This window comes from Takifugu rubripes, chromosome 7 (assembly GCF_901000725.2).
Source record: "Takifugu rubripes chromosome 7, fTakRub1.2, whole genome shotgun sequence".
NCBI lineage: Eukaryota > Metazoa > Chordata > Actinopteri > Tetraodontiformes > Tetraodontidae > Takifugu > Takifugu rubripes.
In genome coordinates this window covers 9,226,230-9,248,017 of record NC_042291.1, presented here as the reverse complement: position 1 = coordinate 9,248,017, position 21,788 = coordinate 9,226,230, and the positions used below count along the sequence as shown (strand labels likewise).

General features: G+C 43.8%; 5 protein-coding genes across 6 annotated transcripts; 2 read left to right on the top strand and 3 right to left on the bottom strand.

Annotated features, from left to right (window-relative positions):
- Window positions 1-1,014: 1,014 nt before the first annotated feature.
- Window positions 1,015-4,541, top strand: LOC105419036 (B-cell receptor CD22-like). Of its 2 annotated transcripts, none has more exons than XM_029838250.1 (8): window positions 1,015-1,158; window positions 1,234-1,572; window positions 1,647-1,871; window positions 2,109-2,387; window positions 2,464-2,754; window positions 2,828-2,906; window positions 3,269-3,499; window positions 3,812-4,541. In XM_029838250.1, exons 1-8 carry the CDS (start codon window positions 1,086-1,088, stop codon window positions 3,864-3,866), a joined length of 1,572 nt encoding a protein of 523 aa, XP_029694110.1. In that variant the 5' UTR covers window positions 1,015-1,085; the 3' UTR covers window positions 3,867-4,541. The 2 variants fall into 2 exon arrangements, with proteins under 2 accessions (XP_029694110.1, XP_029694109.1); XM_029838249.1 differs by having other exon boundaries at window positions 3,266-3,499.
- A 97-nt stretch (window positions 4,542-4,638) lies between these two features.
- On the bottom strand, window positions 4,639-7,452 carry LOC101061536 (serine protease hepsin-like). The gene is made up of 10 exons (XM_029838544.1): window positions 7,387-7,452; window positions 7,046-7,176; window positions 6,849-6,968; window positions 6,650-6,690; window positions 6,249-6,414; window positions 5,983-6,173; window positions 5,490-5,585; window positions 5,252-5,394; window positions 4,964-5,128; window positions 4,639-4,865 (listed from the first exon to the last, which is right to left on the bottom strand). The coding sequence occupies exons 1-10, from the start codon at window positions 7,450-7,452 to the stop codon at window positions 4,821-4,823; spliced, it is 1,164 nt and encodes a 387-aa protein (XP_029694404.1). The 3' UTR covers window positions 4,639-4,820.
- On the top strand, window positions 7,167-11,812 carry LOC115250293 (putative pregnancy-specific beta-1-glycoprotein 7). The gene is made up of 8 exons (XM_029838251.1): window positions 7,167-7,915; window positions 7,988-8,323; window positions 8,398-8,622; window positions 8,860-9,138; window positions 9,220-9,510; window positions 9,584-9,662; window positions 10,911-11,144; window positions 11,429-11,812. Exons 1-8 carry the CDS (start codon window positions 7,843-7,845, stop codon window positions 11,484-11,486), a joined length of 1,575 nt encoding a protein of 524 aa, XP_029694111.1. The 5' UTR covers window positions 7,167-7,842; the 3' UTR covers window positions 11,487-11,812.
- LOC105419034 (serine protease hepsin-like) lies at window positions 11,763-16,142 on the bottom strand. Its single transcript, XM_029838543.1, has 11 exons — window positions 15,945-16,142; window positions 15,611-15,895; window positions 14,679-14,809; window positions 14,482-14,601; window positions 14,283-14,323; window positions 13,873-14,038; window positions 13,607-13,797; window positions 13,096-13,191; window positions 12,859-12,989; window positions 12,572-12,736; window positions 11,763-12,473 (listed from the first exon to the last, which is right to left on the bottom strand). Exons 1-11 carry the CDS (start codon window positions 16,140-16,142, stop codon window positions 12,429-12,431), a joined length of 1,569 nt encoding a protein of 522 aa, XP_029694403.1. The 3' UTR covers window positions 11,763-12,428.
- Window positions 16,143-18,304: 2,162 nt separating this feature from the next.
- On the bottom strand, window positions 18,305-21,629 carry LOC115250354 (serine protease hepsin-like). The gene is made up of 10 exons (XM_029838539.1): window positions 21,567-21,629; window positions 21,225-21,355; window positions 21,028-21,147; window positions 20,829-20,869; window positions 20,419-20,584; window positions 20,153-20,343; window positions 19,664-19,759; window positions 19,423-19,565; window positions 19,135-19,299; window positions 18,305-19,038 (listed from the first exon to the last, which is right to left on the bottom strand). The coding sequence occupies exons 1-10, from the start codon at window positions 21,627-21,629 to the stop codon at window positions 18,994-18,996; spliced, it is 1,161 nt and encodes a 386-aa protein (XP_029694399.1). The 3' UTR covers window positions 18,305-18,993.
- Window positions 21,630-21,788: the final 159 nt, after the last annotated feature.

Sequence of the window (21,788 nt, the reverse complement as noted above, 5' to 3'; positions counted from 1 at the left end):
GAAAGTGAATCATAAAGAATGTAGATGCAGTATTTAATGAATGTTCATCTTCAAAGCTGGCAGCCATGTCAAATGTTTACACATTTATGCACTGTCCAGAGTTCAAAACGTTTAATCGGTACAACTCGCATCTCACTTCCTGTTTTCCTCACTTCCTGTTTGTTCCGGTGGCGACAGTAACGATACGCGTGCTGGGCAGGAAACTGTCGTCACGGTCACCGCATTTAAAAGTACACTCGAACACGCTTTTTAAAAAAAAAAAAATATATATATATATATTATTAATGAATACATACGAACAATTAAAAAATAATGAATAATAGTTAGTAATAACTAATAATAGTTAGCCCCACCTATTTATTAAGGCTGATATTTTTTTGGTTTCAGACAACGGTCCATGCTTTGTTACAGCCATGCAACTAACACAGCGGTAATTTCATTATAATTTTAGATAAATTTCGAATAGAACAATTTTTCAAGAAGTTCTGTCAGATTTCTCTTGTGTGGAAAATAGAAGCGAGACTCTGGCGGTTCTGAAATAAACTTAACCAAACCTTTAAAATACAAACATTAAAAAACAATTGCCTAAATCAAAAAATAAGATTTAATTACACTTCTCCAAAAACAACCCCCTTTTTTTTCTTTCTTCCTTTCTTCGTCTTCATGTCTTGGCCATCGTAGTCGCTGTCTGACATTAATTGTAGGTACATAATTATGATATTTTTGTGTAGATTATCTGGGGACCAGTCAGCTGCGTTGCCTTCGTTTAGTTTAATGTTCCAGCAGCGGCGCCTAGTGGACAGAGATGGATTTCGCAGAACGTCACAGAAAATGCTGATGAGCAAATTTTTATTATACTTTAAGGTTACTTATAACATAAAATTCGTCTCTCTCTCTTATAGGCAGCAGCAGTTCTTTTTACAGTGCTTGGGATTCAGATCATAAACCAGAATCTCTCAAAAGGTTTTTTTTTTTAACACGAAAAAAAAAATCTGAGAAGAGGAAGTAACATGAAATCCTCCCACTTTCGGTTAGTGTACAACATAAATAGCCCTAAAGCGGTTGGTCGTGCACATTGAGATTATATGGAACTCTGTCGATATAGGCAGATTTTAAGCATGAAAAGTCATATTTTGATTATTCTTGCGACGATATCTGGTGAGTCAACATATTTTGGTTTCAACGTTTCAGGTCAAATCTTCTAATCACTGAGTTTATTTACTTGTATGAAAGGTGCTCAGAGAGGATCCTTGGAAGTGACCTTGGACAGTGATCTGTGCGTTCTGAGAGGGGCGTCAGCGGTGATTAACTGCCGGTATTCCAAACCTTTTTACCACACTGTCACCGCAGTTGGCTGGAGGAAACAATATCAGGAGGTTGGTTATTGGAGGAGCGGCTCTTTGCCAAATTTCAGGGTTTCCTCGCAGCGCTATCGATATTTGGGCGACTACATCAGTGACTGCCGCCTGCAGATAAATGATGTGCAACACACCGATGCAGGGGACTACTTTTTCAGTTTTTACACCTGGTCCAAAAAGAAGAGTAAAACATCTACTAAGTTGGATGTAAAAGGTAACAACAGGAATAAACCAGCCAGCGAGTGTTTGAATCACCCTTCTAACTTCACCCTTTTCCCTGTGATTCAGAGCTGACGGCTGCTGTGCAGCCGAGCTCCGTGGCGGAAGGCGACGACATCAGGCTGACCTGTGTGTCGGGCTGTCCCACGCCAGTGGACGCTGTCTGGTTCAAGGATGAACAACCTGTAAGGAACGAGGTCTTTGTAGCCAGGCGAGAGGACACTGGCAGGTACCACTGTGCTGTCCGGGGACAAGAGTGGGTCAGATCTGCTCCCGTGGCCGTAAATGTACTGTGTAAGCCCGTTACACTTTCTCCTAATTTCATCAACTATCACTGATTCAACATCTGCTTAATTAAACTGTTCTGCAGAAGTCACATTAATCAATTTTGAAAACAGCAATTACTGATGTGTATAAACTGAAATAAAAATAAGAAATGTGTCTGAAAAAAGATGCCATTCCACCTTTACATACTCTTTTCTATCCATATTTCACTGTATCCTTCAACCTTCCGGCTCATCCCTCCATCAGATCCTCCTGACAGAGTGACCTTGACCATCAGTTCACCCGGGAACGTCGTCAGAGGAAGTTCGGTGGTTCTCACCTGCCACAGCGACGCCAGCCCCCCGGTGAGAAACAACGGGTACAGCCTCTACAGGGAAGGGCGCTTCATCGGGTCGGGGCAGACCTACACCATCCCTGACGTGCAGCCGGATCACAGCGGGCGGTACCACTGTCAGGCCTGGAACAGCATCAGCAGCAGAGGGGTGGACCATTTTAACTCCTCTGTGGTCCTCCTCCAGGTCTACTGTACGTATCTGGACATAAACTCAACACATTTCTGATGATGACGATGTGACTGTGTGGGATCCCGTTCTTCTCCCAGACGTCCCGGAGAACATTTCCATTACAATTAACCCAGCCCATGTGGTGTGGGGCAGCAGTGTGAATCTGACCTGCTCCAGTGATGCTAACCCCCCTGCAGATACCTACATCTGGTACAGAAATACAAACTCCAGCAGCTCCAACGGGTCACAGGTGGGCTCAGGTCAGGTGTTGTCCATTCCCTCCATGGAGGCGCTGCACTCTGGACTGTACCTCTGCCAGGCCAGGAACCAAGTGGGGGGGAAGAACTCGACCGAGGTGCTGCTGGCCATGGTGGATGAGGAGCAGCGGGGTTTGTGTCTGGTAGAGTTTGCAAAGATAACTAGGTTAAAGTGATTAAATGGTGACATGTCTGACCTCCTCAGGTAGCCAGACGCTCCCAGCTGTGGTCGGAATTGGACTCGCTCTCATCGTAGCTCTTGTGGTCGCCCTCTTTTTGTTCTGGTGAGTCAGTCATTAATGAAGATGCTGCACTTTTCTCCACTCAAATGCCATTTTTATTTCTTCTCCTTTTCTGGGCGTCGTATGACGTTTTTCTTTGTCCAGAATTGCCACATGTGGGCTAACCCTCATTTCCTTTACCAAATAAAATAACACATTTCTCTTTGATGCGACCAATTTTTCATCAGAGCTTTCAGAAATCTTTTTTTCTTCCACCTTCAAATGAGCTAGACAGATTAGGAGAGTCCGTTCCCGAAACTTTCCCGCTGTTTTCACGCTGCTACGTTCAAGGAAACTTTAGTCAAAATGTGATCTGGAAGAATGAGCTATATTCTATATTTATATGTTTGTTGTTGTCTCAGCAGGTGGAAAAAAAGGCACCTTCATCAGAAGGCGCTTGATGAATCCAACGTCATATACAGCAACATCCAAAGGCCAGACTCCGCTCTGCCAGACGTCGCTCGCCATACGATCCCTTCCTCCTCCTCCTCTCAGTCTCCGGCGTCCATCGGAGGCGAGGTGATCTACTCATTAGTGAACATCAAATCCAGAGATCTGGAGGGGCTGAGCGACAGTCCAGATGTGCAGGGCTCACGGTAGGTTCACTGTTCCAGTCTGGTGGTGGCTGTTTTCACACTTTCAAACTTTTCACACTGCAATATTTACATTAAAAATGCCCTGATGAAGCATTAAATTTGTGGTTAGAACTTTGAGGAACTCTCTATTTTGAAGAGCCATCTAGAGTGAAGCTGATTAAGTTTAAGGAAGTGTTGAGTACGTGGGGAATTTGTCATGCAGGCAGCACAGTTTGTTCTTGGTTTAGTTTATGAATAGAAGGGTGAAAACAACAGCACAATGTAAAAGGAAGGAAAGTGTGTTTGTAACGTTTGGTTAATTTATCCCCACAGGTCCAAAGGAAAAAACAGCATCGACAGTGTGATCTATGCTACCATTTCACCATGATGACCCAGGAACTAACTGTATCGATCATTTTAATTATTTTATATTTGGTACATTTCTGAACAAGGACTCAGTCTTGCCTAATTCTTTACAACATAAAGATTAACAAACTTTGTTAAATATCTGACTTTTACAGTTATAATTTCTTGATGTTTCAGCTCTGCAGATTTGAATGCTGCTCATCTTTCAGGCATTTTCAACCAGGACACAGGCACTGCCACAATAGGTATTAAAGAAGCACACAAAAGAGCTCCTCTGAGAAGACGATTTCAATTTTTTTATTGCACTGTGGCTCCGCAAAACGCTTCAAATAAACATCATAAACAACAAAAAACTATTTACAACGAGAACAAAATACTGATTGCAACAAGAGTGAAGTCCGCATCAGTTTGCGTGAGGAAAAAGACAAAACATGTTTGAATAACTGCTTTTTATGCTAAAGCTGGGGTATTGCATGCAGTTTCTGCTATGACATACCTATGTGCAGTTTAAGTAATCTTAAAAAATTAGCAGTTAGCCTTTAGCAACACAAACTTGAGTCCCAAATAAATGGCACAGGCTGTACTTAATCTGGAGGACAAACTAAACGGTTATCATCCACAATTTCATGAGTCTGCATGTAAATTCACTTTTTGAGATAACTGTCAACTTGATGCTGTGTGCCACTAAAGTGAACAAGAAGTGGGGGGAAAAACAAGAAAGGCAAAAGAAAAGTCACAGAAAAAAATGTATTGTATCACAAAAGTGGCCTCTAGTATTGATCATATTACAAATTCACTTTGGCTTTTATAATCAGTCTTTAACTGTACAAAAATAGACTCCTGTAGAGGTTAAGCAATGTTAGTAACTCTGCTCACAGTTGGGGTATTAATGGTTCAGGAAAGCAGTATCTGTCTTTATTACCCTCGAGGTCCCTTCTGACCTCTGCAAGGTCGGCTCAGAGCTTCATACCCAATTTCATGGCCGAGCCAATTTGTGCACCCCTGGTAAGTTGTGATAGCTCTGTTGGTGGGGGAGACAAGCACAAACACATCTGTAACACCAACGTTTCCTCTGGTATTATGACAAATAAACTCCATAAAAGAAAGAGAGTCTCTCACCCTCATGGCTGTAGATATCCAGGGAAGGAATCGGGAAACTTTGGTGTAGACGCCAGGTTTCTTGGCCATAGCACAGCCCGTTCCCCAGCTCACAACTCCGTGCAGACGATACCGGCTGGTCTTGGACAGACAGTCTTCTGCCACGAAGGGACCGCCGCTGTCTCCCTGTGTCACAGGTTAAGAAGGTCAGAAAATCCACCAAGATACAGAAATGCAAGCATATGAATGAGAGGGCACAGGAAGACTAGATTTGTGCACCAAAATACATAAACAGAGGAAAATACAGACCTGACAAGCATCAATGCCTCCTTTCTCATAACCAGCACAGAACATGGTAGTGGTGATCTGGTTGTCGTAGTAATCAGGAGCGTTGCATACGGCATCGCTGATGATGGGCACATGTGCCTCCTGAAGGACATCAGCAAGGTGCCCTGACAGGCAACAAAACTGTCAAACTCTGTAGATATTAGCCGATCTTTTGTAAAAAACAAAAAACAATAACAATTGTCATAAAATATAAACTCACTGAAGTATCCGACATTTCCCCGGCCAGTAATTGTTCCCATTTGCCCATCTATTAATCTTTGTCCATGTGTTGGCAGACAGACAGGCTGGATGTACTCTGTAAATGTACACAAAAAGAAAATTACATCATCTTACTGACGTGAACTTATACAGGGGCTGTAATTCTAAATGATAAACACTAGATGGAAGCAATGCCCAAGTGGACGATCTTCAATTATATAACATGTTGTAAATTAACAAGAAGAATTCAACAATTAACCAGCCACGAATCTAACATAAAATATTAGCCCAGAAAAGTTGACATGTGTATATAGTTCATTTAATGTTCTCAGTTAATCTGTACACATGTTATAATTATTCAAATCTGTGCGGTGGGGTCACAAACATTACCGTGGAAAAGAGATTGCGCTCCTTCTTCCTCATCTGTAAAAACTGTTATCATGAAATCGTGTGTGTGTGTGTGTGTGTGTGTGTGTTTGTGTCTGCCTTCATACCGTTGAACGTGAGAGGCTGGGTGAGGGCGAGAACGGCGATGTCCCTGCTGTTGTCGTCGATGTTAGCATCCACAAAGGGCAGGTAGCTGCTGTGGTAAACGATAGTCTTAACCTCCGCCACGTTGGCATTGACAGGTTTGTTGGAGATGGAGCCCAGCAACACACTCCAGCGGTTAAGAAAGCTATACCGCCTAGCACAGGAGATATATACTGCTCTTGTATCCATACAGACAAGAGTTTGCATTTTATGCAGCTCTCTTGCTTACTTGGGGAAGCAGTGTGCTGCAGAGACGATCCAGCGGTTTGAGATGATGGACCCCCCGCACTGGTGGACTCCATCATACTGGAGGCTCACCTGCCAAGGCCAACTTCCCTGCCTGGCATCTACACCACCGACTATACGGTCTGCTGCAAAACTACGCCTGCCGCAGTCTGAGGGGAGAGAGCAGATAGAAAATCAAACAGTGTGGGGGTAATTTTAGGACACAACTGGGGGAAAACAGACAAGATAGGCATAAAGGAGGGGATTAAAATGCCAGACAGGATGTGAAAGCATCAAGGAAGCAAAGAAAAACACAAAGATCATGAGAGAAAGAGTAGCCCAGCGTGTGAAATAAGGTGGGAGAGTGTGTCGGACAGTGATAGTATATCTCAGCAAACATCTTACTTTGGCACAAGAGTGTGAGAACCTCCCGGCTCTCACAGTCACTGGAACAAAGACAGACACAGTTAGCAACAACAGCCTGACGTCCAAACTAGCATAGTGCTGATGTTTCTGTGCGTTAACCAAGAAGAGAGGTGGAAGAAAAGGGCAAAGGGAGGACAGTGGCTGTCGGTGCAGCGTCGCACAGACGGGTGGAGCTTACCACGGGAACAACGCGTCTCTGATTTTCTTGCCGTAGCTGAGCTCTTCCTGTTTGACGCAGAAGAACTCGCCACCATCTCTGCTGGCCTCCGGCACTGAAGCAACGGAGTGATTCACCACACTGAAACGCACAAACACACTTCAGTCGCATGTCACAGCATTTAATGCTCAGATAGATCTGTAAAAAAACCATCTCACCTAACAAAACCCACTTCCTCACAGCTGATGCTAGCAAGGAACTCATTGGCTGAGGAGGAACACACCTGGCGCCACCTCTTGTGGGTGGAGTCAAACACACTGATCCTTGCTGCTTTGTTACAACCATGCAACTAACACAGCGGTAATTTCATTATAACTTTAGATACATTTCGAATAGAACAATTTTTCAAGAAGTTCTGTCAGATTTCTCTTGTGTGGAAAATAGAAGCGAGACTCTGGCGGTTCTGAAATAAACTTAACCAAACCTTTAAAATACAAACATTAAAAAACAATTGCCTAACTCAAAAAATAAGATTTAATTACACTTCTCCAAAAACAACCCCCGTTTTGGACTTTCTTCCTTTCTTCGTCTTCATGTCTTGGCCATCGTAGTCGCTGTCTGACATTAATTGTAGGTACATAATTATGATATTTTTGTGTAGATTATCTGGGGACCAGTCAGCTGCGTTGCCTTCGTTTAGTTTAATGTTCCAGCAGCGGCGCCTAGTGGACAGAGATGGATTTCGCAGAACGTCACAGAAAATGCTGATGAGCAAATTTTTATTATACTTTAAGGTTACTTATAACATAAAATTCGTCTCTCTCTCTTATAGGCAGCAGCAGTTCTTTTTACGGTGCTTGCGATTCAGATCATGAACGAGAATCTCTCAAAAGGTTTTTTTTTTTTAACACTAAAAAAAAATCTGAGAAGAGGAAGTAACATGAAATCCTCCCACTTTTGGTTAGTGTTCAACATAAATAGCCCTAAAGCGGTTGGTCGTGCACATTGAGATTATATGGAGCTCTGTCGATATAGGCGGATTTTAAGCATGAAAAGTCATTTTTTGATTATTCTTGCGACGATATCTGGTGAGTCAACATATTTTGGGTTCAACGTTTCAGGTCAAATCTAATCACTGAGTTCATTTGCTTGGATGAAAGGTGCCCAGAGAGGATCCTTGGAAGTGACCTTGGACAGGGATCTGTGCGTTCTGAGAGGGGCGTCAGCGGTGATTAACTGCTGGTATTCCAATCCTTTTTCCCACGCTGTCACCGCAGTTGGCTGGTGGAAACACCAGCATGGTTATTGGTGGTTCCTCTCTTTGCGTATATTCGGGGATCCCTCACAGCGCTATCGATATTTGGGCAACTTCAACAGTGACTGCCGCCTGCAGATAAATGATGTGCAACACGCCGATGCAGGGAACTACTCTTTCAGTTTTTACACCAGGTCCGAAGCTCAGACGAGTAAAACATCTACTAAGTTGTATGTAAAAGGTAACAACAGGAATAAACCAGCCAGCGAGTGTTTGAATCACCCTTCTAACTTCACCCTTTTCCCTGTGATTCAGAGCTGACGGCTGCTGTGCAGTCGAGCTCCGTGGCGGAAGGCGACGTCACCAGACTGACCTGTGTGTCGGGCTGTCCCACGCCAGTGGACGCTGTCTGGTTCAAGGATGGACAACCTGTAAGCAACGAGGTCTTTGTAGCCAGGCGAGAGGACACTGGCAGGTACCACTGTGCTGTCCGGGGACAAGAGAGGGTCAGATCTGCTCCCGTGGCCGTAAATGTACTGTGTAAGCCCGTCACACTTTCTCCTAATTTCATCAACTATCACTGATTCAACATCTGCTTAATTAAACTGTTCTGCAGAAGTCACATTAATCAATTTTGAAAACAGCAATTACTGATGTGTATAAACTGAAATAAAAATAAGAAATGTGTCTGAAAAAAGATGCCATTCCACCTTTACATACTCTTTTCTATCCATATTTCACTGTATCCTTCAACCTTCCGGCTCATCCCTCCATCAGATCCTCCTGACAGAGTGACCTTGACCATCAGTTCACCCGGGAACGTCGTCAGAGGAAGTTCGGTGGTTCTCACCTGCCACAGCGACGCCAGCCCCCCGGTGAGAAACAACGGGTACAGCCTCTACAGGGAAGGGCGCTTCATCAGGTTGGGGCAGAACTACACCATCCCTGACGTGCAGCCGGATCACAGCGGGCGGTACCACTGTCAGGCCTGGAACAACATCAGCAGCAGAGGGGTGGACCATTTTAACTCCTCTGCGGTCCTCCTCCAGGTCTACTGTACGTATCTGGACATAAACTCAACTCAACACATTTCTGATGATGACGATGTGACTGTGTGGGATCCCGTTCTTCTCCCAGACGTCCCGGAGAACATTTCCATTACAATTAACCCAGCCCATGTGGTGTGGGGCAGCAGTGTGACTCTGACCTGCTCCAGTGATGCTAACCCCCCTGCAGATACCTACATCTGGTACAGAAATACAAACTCCAGCAGCTCCAACGGGTCGCAGGTGGGCTCAGGTCAGGTGTTGTCCATTCCCTCCATGGAGGCGCTGCACTCTGGACTGTACCTCTGCCAGGCCAGGAACCAAGTCGGGGGGAAGAACTCGACCGAGGTGCTGCTGGCCATGGTGGATGAGGAGCAGCGGGGTTTGTGTCTGGTAGAGTTTGCAAAGATAACTAGGTTAAAGTGATTAAATGGTGACATGTCTGACCTCCTCAGGTAGCCAGACGCTCCCAGCTGTGGTCGGAATTGGACTCGCTCTCATCGTAGCTCTCGTGGTCGCCCTCTTTTTGTTCTGGTGAGTCAGTCATTAATGAAGATGCTGCACTTTTCTCCACTCAAATGCCATTTTTATTGCTTCTCCTTTTCTGGGCGTTGGATGACGTTTTTCTTTGTCCAGAATTGCCACATGTGGGCTAACCCTCATTTCCCTTACCAAATAAAATAACACATTTCTCTTTGATGCGAAATAGCAAAACTCGTGCATCTAAGAAAAGTGAGGTGCATCTAAGAAAATTTTTTCTACCGCTATTTTTTAAAAATCACACCTGCATTTACATAGATTTTAAAATGACAATGTCTTAAAAATAAATAAAAATCTAAATAAAGTGAAGGTGAACTCTGACCTAGTTCAAAGGTCAGTATTGTGCGCATGAAAGAACCTTTGCGCTTGTGGAGAATAAACTAGCGGGCAGTGAAGATGGTTAGTGGAGGGCAATTTTCTACCCCAAAAACCTGGCAAAAAGAAGACAGTAAATTTATCATTTTCAAAGTGAATGGGAGGAAGAGTCATTTTTTACTACTGTGAAAGGAAGATGTGTATGTTGCATTTGTGGGGCGACTGTGATGACGGCGAAGCAGCACAATGTGGAGCGACGCTTCACTACGTGTCATGAAAGCTACAGTGCTAATGCTAACTACCCACCGGGAAGCATTCTACACTCAGAGAAGGCCCATGAGCTAAAAAGTGTGTTTATAAAATGTAACAGATTTTGAGCAGAATTGCAGTAGATTTGTTCAGTTAAGATTTATTCAATAGGAAAGTTGATTTTTTTTTTTTTAAATGTTGCATAACTTTTTAAAACATGGTTCAACATAGTTTATGAATTGTTAAAATGGTTTAGTTTCTTATAGTTGAAAAGGTCTGGGGAAAACTCGACATTTTTTTTCTGATCAAATGTAGAAGTGATCATCTGAACAATTGCTGAGATTAATAATATGAAAGTGTTGAATATTGATCTTTTTTGTTACCCACTCTAAGTTATTGATACACACACAACACACACACGCACACACACACACACACAGACAATTTGTTATTTTAGAGGAGTGTGTCAAGCGGTAGCCCTTCACAGGACTCGGTACCCATGACGTAGCTCTTGGTTTCAAAAAGGTTGGTGACCCCTGAGCTAGACAGATTAGGAGAGTCTGTTCCCGAAACTTTCCCGCTGTTTTCACACTGCTACTTTCAAGGAAACTTTAGTCAAAATGTGATCTGGAAGAATGAGCTATATTCTATGTAACTATATGTTTGTTGTTGTCTCAGCAGGTGGAAAAAGAGGCGCCTTCATCAGAAGGCGCTTGATGAATCCAACGTCATATACAGCAACATCCAAAGGTCAGACTCCGCTCTGCCAGACGTCGCTCGCCATACGATCCCTTCCTCCTCCTCCTCCCAGTCTCCGGCATCCATCGGAGGCGAGGTGATCTACTCATTAGTGAAGATCAAATCCAGAGATCTGGAGGGGCTGAGCGACAGTCCAGATGTGCAGGGCTCACGGTAGGTTCACTGTTCCAGTCTGGTGGTGGCTGTTTCACACTTTAGCACTTTTCACACTGAAATATTTGCATTAAAAACTCCCTGATGAAGCAACTCTCAATTTTGAAGAGCCATCTAGAGTGAAGCTGATTAAGTTTAAGGAAGTGTTGAGTAAGTGGGGAATTTGTCATGCAGGCAGCACAGTTTGTTCTTGGTTTAGTTTATGAATAGAAGGGTGAAAACAACAGCACAATGTAAAAGGAAGCAAAGTGTGTTTGTAATGTTTGGTTAATTTATCCCCACAGGTCCAAAGGAAAAAACAGCACTGACAGTGTGATCTATGCTACCATTTCACCACGATGACCCAGGAACCAACTGTATCGATCATTTTAATTATTTTATATTTGGTACATTTCTGAACAAGGACTCAGTCTTGCCTAATTCTTTACAACATAAAGATTAACAAACTTTGGTAAATATCTGACTTTTACAGTTATAATTTCTTGATGTTTCAGCACTGCAGATTTGAACGCTGCTCATCTTTCAGGCATTTTCAACCAGGACACGGGCAGTGCCACAATAGGCATTAAAGAAGCACACAAAAGAGCTCCTCTGAGAAGACGATTTCAATTTTTTTATTGCACTGTGGCTCCGCAAAACGCTTCAAATAAACATCATAAAACAAAAAAGTATTTACAACGAGAACAAAATACTGATTGCAACAAGAGTGAAGTCCGCATCAGTTCGTGTGAGGAAAAAGACAAAACATGTTTGAATAACTGCTTTTTATGCTAAAGCCGGGGTATTGCATGCAGTTTCTGCTATGACATACCTATGTGCAGTTTAAGTAATCTTAAAAAATTAGCAGTTAGCCTTTAGCAACACAAACTTGAGTCCCAAATAAATGGCACAGGCTGTACTTAATCTGGAGGACAAACTAAACGGTTATCATCCACAATTTCATGAGTCTGCATGTAAATTCACTTTTTGAGATAACGGTCAACTTGATGCTGTGTGCCACTAAAGTGAACAAGAAGTGGGGGGAAAAAACAAGAAAGTCACAGAAAAAAAATGTATTGTATCACAAAAGCGGCCTCTGCAATATCTGATCATATTACAAATTCACTTTGGCTTTTATAATCAGTCTTTAACTATACAAAAATAGACTCCTGTAGAGGTTAAACAATGTTAGTAACTCTGCTCACAGTTGGGGTATTAATGGTTCAGGAAAGCAGTATCTGTCTTTATTACCCTAGAGGTCCCTTCTGACCTCTGCAAGGTCGGCTCAGAGCTTCATACCCAATTTCATGGCCGAGCCAATTTGTGCACCCCTGGTAAGTTGTGATAGCTCTGTTGGTGGGGGAGACAAGCACAAACACATCTGTAACACCAACGTTTCCTCTGGTATTATGACAAATAAACTCCATAAAAGAAAGAGAGTCTCTCACCCTCATGGCTGTAGATATCCAGGGAAGGAATCGGGAAACTTTGGTGTAGACGCCAGGTTTCTTGGCCATAGCACAGCCCGTTCCCCAGCTCACAACTCCGTGCAGACGATACCGGCTGGTCTTGGACAGACAGTCTTCTGCCACGAAGGGACCGCCGCTGTCTCCCTGTGTCACAGGTTAAGAAGGTCAGAAAATCCACCAAGATACAGAAATGCAAGCATATGAATGAGAGGGCACAGGAAGACTAGATTTGTGCACCAAAATACATAAACAGGGGAAATTCAGACCTGACAAGCATCAATGCCTCCTTTCTCATAACCAGCACAGAACATGGTAATGGTGATCTGGTTGTCATAGTAATCAGGAGCGTTGCATACGGCATCGCTGATGATGGGCACATGTGCCTCCTGAAGGACATCTACAAGGTGCCCTGACAGGCAACAAAACTGTCAAACTCTGTAGATATTAGCCGGTCTTTTGTAAAAAACAAAAACAATAACAATTGTCATAAAATATAAACTCGCTGAAGTATCCGACATTTCCCCAGCCAGTAATTGTTCCCATTTGCCCATCTATTAATCTTTGTCCATGTGTTGGCAGACAGACAGGCTGGATGTACTCTGTAAATGTACACAAAAAGAAAATTACATCATCTTACTGACGTGCACTAATACAGGGGCTGTAATTCTATATGATAAACACTAGGTGGAAGCAATGCCCAAGCGGAAGATCTTCAATTATATAACATGTTATAAATTAACAAGAAGAATTCAACAATTAACCAGCCACGAATCTAACATAAAATATTAGCCCAGAAAAGTTGACATGTGTATATAGTTCATTTAATGTTCTCAGTTAATCTGTACACATGTTATAATTATTCAAATCTGTGCGGTGGGGTCACAAACATTACCGTGGAAAAGAGATTGCGCTCCTTCTTCCTCATCTGTAAAAACTGTTATCATGAAATTGTGTGTGTGTGTGTGTGTGTGTGTGTGTATGTGTGTGTGTGTGTGTGTGTGTGTGCCTTCATACCGTTGAACGTGAGAGGCTGGGTGAGGGCGAGAACGGCGATGTCCCTGCTGTTGTCGTCGATGTTAGCATCCACAAAGGGCAGGTAGCTGCTGTGGTAAACGATAGTCTTAACCTCCGCCACGTTGGCATTGACAGGTTTGTTGGAGATGGAGCCCAGCAACACACTCCAGCGGTTAAGAAAGCTATACCGCCTAGCACAGGAGATATATACTGCTCTTGTATCCATACAGACAAGAGTTTGCATTTTATGCAGCTCTCTTGCTTACTTGGGGAAGCAGTGTGCTGCAGAGACGATCCAGCGGTTTGAGATGATGGACCCCCCGCACTGGTGGACTCCATCATACTGGAGGCTCACCTGCCAAGGCCAACTTCCCTGCCTGGCATCTACACCACCGACTATACGGTCTGCTGCAAAACTACGCCTGCCGCAGTCTGAGGGGAGAAAGCAGATAGAAAATCAAACAGTGTGGGGGTAATTTTAGGACACAACTGGGGGAAAACAGACAAGATAGGCATAACGGAGGGGATTAAAATGCCAGACAGGATGTGTAAGCATCAAGGAAGCAAAGAAAAACACAAAGATCACGAGAGAAAGAGTAGCCCAGCGTGTGAAATAAGGTGGGAGAGTGTCCAGAGTGTGTCGGACAGTGATAGTATATCTCAGCAAACATCTTACCTTGGCACAAGAGTGTGAGAACCTCCCGGCTCTCACAGTCACTGGAACAAAGACAGACACAGTTAGCAACAACAGCCTGACATCCAAACTAGCATAGTGCTGATGTTTCTGTGCGTTAACCAAGAAGAGAGGTGGAAGAAAAGGGCAAAGGGAGGACAGTGGCTGTCGGTGCAGCGTCGCACAGACGGGTGGAGCTTACCACGGGAACAACGCGTCTCTGATTTTCTTGCCGTAGCTGAGCTCTTCCTGTTTGACGCAGAAGAACTCGCCACCATCTCTGCTGGCCTCCGGCACTGAAGCAACGGAGTGATTCACCACACTGAAACGCACAAACACACTTCAGTCGCATGTCACAGCATTTAATGCTCAGATAGATCTGTAAAAAACCCATCTCACCTAACAAAACCCACTTCCTCACAGCTGATGCTAGCAAGGAACTCATTGGCTGAGGAGGAACACACCTGGCGCCACCTCTTGTGGGTGGAGTCAAACACACTGATCCTTGCTGCTTTGTTACAACCATGCAACTAACACAGCGGTAATTTCATTATAATTTTAGATAAATTTCGAATAGAACAATTTTTCAAGAAGTTCTGTCAGATTTCTCTTGTGTGGAAAATAGAAGCGAGACTCTGGCGGTTCTGAAATAAACTTAACCAAACCTTTAAAATACAAACATTAAAAAACAATTGCCTAACTCAAAAAATAAGATTTAATTACACTTCTCCAAAAACAACCCCCTTTTTGTTCTTTCTTCCTTTCTTCGTCTTCATGTCTTGGCCATCGTAGTCGCTGTCTGACATTAATTGTAGGTACATAATTATGATATTTCTGTGTAGATTATCTGGGGACCAGTCAGCTGCGTTGCCTTCGTTTAGTTTAATGTTCCAGCAGCGGCGCCTAGTGGACAGAGATGGATTTCGCAGAACGTCACAGAAAATGCTGATGAGCACATTTTTATTATACTTTAAGGTTACTTATAACATAAAATTCGTCTCTCTCTCTTATAGGCAGCAGCAGTTTTTTTTACGGTGCTTGCGATTCAGATCATGAACGAAAATCTCTCAAAAGGTTTTTTTTTTAACACTAAAAAAAAATCTGAGAAGAGGAAGGAACATGAAATCCTCCCTCTTTTGGTTAGTGTACAACATAAATAGCCCTAAAGTGGTTGGTCGTGCACATTGAGATTATATGGAGCTCTGTCGATATAGGCGGATTTTAAGCATGAAAAGTCATATTTTGATTATTCTTGCGACGATATCTGGTGAGTCAACATATTTTGGGTTCAACGTTTCAGGTCAAATCTTCTAATCACTGAGTTTATTTACTTGTATGAAAGGTGCCCGGAGAGGATCCTTGGAAGTGACCTTGGACAGTGATCTGTGCGTTCTGAGAGGGGCGTCAGCGGTGATTAACTGCCGGTATTCCAATCCTTTTCCCAACACTGTCAACCTAGTTGTCTGGAAGAAATTCCAGCAGGTGGCTGGTCGTTGGAGGCGCGTCGAACATATTCTGAGTTGTATGTAAAAGGTAACAACAGGAATAAACCAGCCAGCGAGTGTTTGAATCACCCTTCTAACTTCACCCTTTTCCCTGTGATTCAGAGCTGACGGCTGCTGTGCAGTCGAGCTCCGTGGCGGAAGGCGACGACATCAGGCTGACCTGTGTGTCGGGCTGTCCCACGCCAGTGGACACTGTCTGGTTCAAGGATGGACAACCTGTAAGGAACGAGGTCTTTGTAGCCAGGCGAGAGGACACTGGCAGGTACCACTGTGCTGTCCAGGGACAAGAGAGGGTCAGATCTGCTCCCGTGGCCGTAAATGTACTGTGTAAGCCCGTCACACTTTCTCCTAATTTCATCAACTATCACTGATTCAACATCTGCTTAATTAAACTGTTCTGCAGAAGTCACATTAATCAATTTTGAAAACAGCAATTACTGATGTGTATAAACTGAAATAAAAATAAGAAATGTGTCTGAAAAAAGATGCCATTCCACCTTTACATACTCTTTTCTATCCATATGTCACTGTATCCTTCAACCTTCCGGCTCATCCCTCCATCAGATCCTCCTGACAGAGTGACCTTGACCATCAGTTCACCCGGGAACGTCGTCAGAGGAAGTTCGGTGGTTCTCACCTGCCACAGCGACGCCAGCCCCCCGGTGAGAAACAACGGGTACAGCCTCTACAGGGAAGGGCGCTTCATCGGGTCGGGGCAGAACTACACCATCCCTGACGTGCAGCCGGATCACAGCGGGCGGTACCACTGTCAGGCCTGGAACAGCATCAGCAGCAGAGGGGTGGACCATTTTAACTCCTCTGCGGTCCTCCTCCAGGTCTACTGTACGTATCTGGACATAAACTCAACTCAACACATTTCTGATGATGACGATGTGACTGTGTGGGATCCCGTTCTTCTCCCAGACGTCCCAGAGAACATTTCCATTACAATTAACCCAGCCCATGTGGTGTGGGGCAGCAGTGTGACTCTGACCTGCTCCAGTGATGCTAACCCCCCTGCAGATACCTACATCTGGTACAGAAATACAAACTCCAGCAGCTCCAACGGGTCACAGGTGGGCTCAGGTCAGGTGTTGTCCATTCCCTCCATGGAGGCGCTGCACTCTGGACTGTACCTCTGCCAGGCCAGGAACCAAGTGGGGGGGAAGAACTCGACCGAGGTGCTGCTGGCCATGGTGGATGAGGAGCAGCGGGGTTTGTGTCTGGTAGAGTTTGCAAAGATAACTAGGTTAAAGTGATTAAATGGTGACATGTCTGACCTCCTCAGGTAGCCAGACGCTCCCAGCTGTGGTCGGAATTGGACTCGCTCTCATCGTAGCTCTCGTGGTCGCCCTCTTTTTGTTCTGGTGAGTCAGTCATTAATGAAGATGCTGCACTTTTCTCCACTCAAATGCCATTTTTATTGCTTCTCCTTTTCTGGGCGTTGTATGACTTTTTCTTTGTCCAGAATAGCCACATGTGGGCTAACCCTAATTTCCCTTACCAAATAAAATAACAAATTTCTCTTTGATGCGACCAATTTTTCATCAGAGCTTTCAGAAATCTTTTTTTCTTCCACCTTCAAATGAGCTAGACAGATTAGGAGAGTCCGTTCCCGAAACTTTCATGCTGTTTTCACACTGCTACTTTCAAGGAAACTTTAGTCAAAATGTGATCTGGAAGAATGAGCTATATTCTATATTTATATGTTTGTTGTTGTCTCAGCAGGTGGAAAAAAAGGCGCCTTCATCAGAAGGCGCTTGATGAATCCAACGTCATATACAGCAACATCAGCAGGCCAGGCTCCGCTCTGCCAGACGTCGCTCGCCATACGATCCCTTCCTCCTCCTCCTCTCAGTCTCCGGCATCCATCGGAGGCGAGGTGATCTACTCATTAGTGAACATCAAATCCAGAGATCTGGAGGGGCTGAGCGACAGTCCAGATGTGCAGGGCTCACGGTAGGTTCACTGTTCCAGTCTGGTGGTGGCTGTTTTCACACTTTCAAACTTTTCACACTGCAATATTTACATTAAAAAGGCCCTGATGAAGCATTAGATTTGTGGTTAGAACTTTAAGGAACTCTCTATTTTGAAGAGCCATCTAGAGTGAAGCTGATTAAGTTTAAGGAAGTGTTGAGTAAGTGGGGAATTTGTCATGCAGGCAGCACAGTTTGTTCTTGGTTTAGTTTATGAATAGAAGGGTGAAAACAACAGCACAATGTAAAAGGAAGCAAAGTGTGTTTGTAATGTTTGGTTAATTTATCCCCACAGGTCCAAAGGAAAAAACAGCATCGACAGTGTGATCTATGCTACCATTTCACCACGATGACCCAGGAACTAACTGTATCGATCATTTTAATTATTTTATATTTGGTACATTTCTGAACAAGGACTCAGTCTTGCCTAATTCTTTACAACATAAAGATTAACAAACTTTGTTAAATATCTGACTTGCATTTTCAACCAGGACACGGGCAGTGCCACAATAGGTATTAAAGAAGCACACAGAAGAGCTTCTCTGAGAAGACGATTTCAATTTTTTATTGCACTGTGGCTCCGCAAAACGCTTCAAATAAACATCATAAACAACAAAAAACTATTTACAACGAGAACAAAATACTGATTGCAACAAGAGTGAAGTCCACATCAGTTCGCGTGAGGAAAAAGACAAAACATGTTTGAATAACTGCTTTTTATGCTAAAGCCGGGGTATTTCATGCAGTTTCTGCTATGACATACCTATGTGCAGTTTAAGTAATCTTAGAAAATTAGCAGTTAGCCTTTAGCAACACAAACTTGAGTCCCAAATAAATGGCACAGGCTGTACTTAATCTGGAGGACAAACTAAACGGTTATCATCCACAATTTCATGAGTCTGCATGTAAATTCACTTTTTGAGATAACGGTCAACTTGATGCTGTGTGCCACTAAAGTGAACAAGAAGTGGGGGGAAAAAACAAGAAAGTCACTGAAAAAAAATGTATTGTATCACAAAAGTGGCCTCTAGTATTGATCATATTACAAATTCACTTTGGCTTTTATAATCAGTCTTTAACTATACAAAAATAGACTCCTGTAGAGGTTAAGCAATGTTAGTAACTCTGCTCACAGTTGGGGTATTAATGGTTCAGGGAAGCAGTATCTGTCTTTATTACCCTAGAGGTCCCTTCTGACCTCTGCAAGGTCGGCTCAGAGCTTCATACCCAATTTCATGGCCGAGCCAGTTTGTGCACCCCTGGTAAGTTGTGATAGCTCTGTTGGTGGGGGAGACAAGCACAAACACATCTGTAACACCAACGTTTCCTCTGGTATTATGACAAATAAACTCCATAAAAGAAAGAGTCTCTCACCCTCATGGCTGTAGATATCCAGGGAAGGAATCGGGAAACTTTGGTGTAGACGCCAGGTTTCTTGGCCATAGCACAGCCCGTTCCCCAGCTCACAACTCCGTGCAGACGATACCGGCTGGTCTTGGACAGACAGTCTTCTGCCACGAAGGGACCGCCGCTGTCTCCCTGTGTCACAGGTTAAGAAGGTCAGAAAATCCACCAAGATACAGAAATGCAAGCATATGAATGAGAGGGCACAGAAAGACTAGATTTGTGCACCAAAATACATAAACAGAGGAAAATACAGACCTGACAAGCATCAATGCCTCCTTTCTCATAACCAGCGCAGAACATGGTAGTGGTGATCTGGTTGTCGTAGTAATCAGGAGCGTTGCATACGGCATCGCTGATGATGGGCACATGTGCCTCCTGAAGGACATCTGCAAGGTGCCCTGACAGGCAACAAAACTGTCAAACTCTGTAGATATTAGCCGATCTTTTGTAAAAAAAACAAAAAAACAATAACAATTGTCATAAAATATAAACTCACTGAAGTATCTGACATTTCCCCAGCCAGTAATTGTTCCCATTTGCCCATCTATTAATCTTTGTCCATGTGTTGGCAGACAGACAGGCTGGATGTACTCTGTAAATGTACACAATAAGAAAATTACATCATCTTACTGACGTGCACTAATACAGGGGCTGTAATTCTAAATGATAAACACTAGGTGGAAGCAATGCCCAAGCGGAAGATCTTCAATTATATAACATGTTATAAATTAACAAGAAGAATTCAACAATTAACCAGCCACGAATCTAACATAAAATATTAGCCCAGAAAAGTTGACATGTGTATATAGTTCATTTAATGTTCTCAGTTAATCTGTACACATGATATAATTATTCAAATCTGTGCTGTGGGGTCACAAACATTTCCGTGGAAAAGAGATTGCGCTCCTTCTTCCTCATCTGTAAAAACTGTTATCATGAAATCGTGCGTGTGTGTGTGTGTGTGTGTTTGTGTCTGCCTTCATACCGTTGAACGTGAGAGGCTGGGTGAGGGCGAGAACGGCGATGTCCCTGCTGTTGTCGTCGATGTTAGCATCCACAAAGGGCAGGTAGCTGCTGTGGTAAACGATAGTCTTAACCTCCGCCACGTTGGCATTGACAGGTTTGTTGGAGATGGAGCCCAGCAACACACTCCAGCGGTTAAGAAAGCTATACCGCCTAGCACAGAAGATATATACTGCTCTTGTATCCATACAGACAAGAGTTTGCATTTTATGCAGCTCTCTTGCTTACTTGGGGAAGCAGTGTGCTGCAGAGACGATCCAGCGGTTTGAGATGATGGACCCCCCGCACTGGTGGACTCCATCATACTGGAGGCTCACCTGCCAAGGCCAACTTCCCTGCCTGGCATCTACACCACCGACTATACGGTCTGCTGCAAAACTACGCCTGCCGCAGTCTGAGGGGAGAGAGCAGATAGAAAATCAAACAGTGTGGGGGTAATTTTAGGACACAACTGGGGGAAAACAGACAAGACAGGCATAAAGGAGGGGATTAAAATGCCAGACAGGATGTGAAAGCATCAAGGAAGCAAAGAAAAACACAAAGATCACGAGAGAAAGAGTAGCCCAGCGTGTGAAATAAGGTGGGAGAGTGTCCAGAGTGTGTCGGACAGTGATAGTATATCTCAGCAAACATCTTACCTTGGCACAAGAGTGTGAGAACCTCCCGGCTCTCACAGTCACTGGAACAAAGACAGACACAGTTAGCAACAACAGCCTGACGTCCAAACTAGCATAGTGCTGATGTTTCTGTGCGTTAACCAAGAAGAGAGGTGGAAGAAAAGGGCAAAGGGAGGACAGTGGCTGTCGGTGCAGCGTCGCACAGACGGGTGGAGCTTACCACGGGAACAACGCGTCTTTGATTTTCTTGCCGTAGCTGAGCTCTTCCTGTTTGACGCAGAAGAACTCGCCACCATCTCTGCTGGCCTCCGGCACTGAAGCAACGGAGTGATTCACCACACTGAAACGCACAAACACACTTCAGTCGCATGTCACAGCATTTAATGCTCAGATAGATCTGTAAAAAACCCATCTCACCTAACAAAACCCACTTCCTCACAGCTGATGCTAGCAAGGAACTCATTGGCTGAGGAGGAACACACCTGGCGCCACCTCTTGTGGGTGGAGTCAAACACACTGATCCTTGCTGCTTTGTTCCAACCATGCAACTAACAGCGGTAATTTCATTATAATTTTAGATAAATTTCGAATAGAACAATTTTTCAAGAACTTCTGTCAGATTTCTCTTGTGTGGAAAATAGAAGCGAGACTCTGGCGGTTCTGAAATAAACTTAACCAAACCTTTAAAATACAAACATTAAAAAACAATTGCCTAACTCAAAAAATAAGATTTAATTACACTTCTCCAAAAACAACCACCGTTTTGGTCTTTCTTCCTTTCTTCGTCTTCATGTCTTGGCCATCGTAGTCGCTGTCTGACATTAATTGTAGGTACATAATTATGATATTTCTGTGTAGATTATCTGGGGACCAGTCAGCTGCGTTGCCTTCGTTTAGTTTAATGTTCCAGCAGCGGCGCCTAGTGGACAGAGATGGATTTCGCAGAACGTCACAGAAAATGCCGATGAGCACATTTTTATT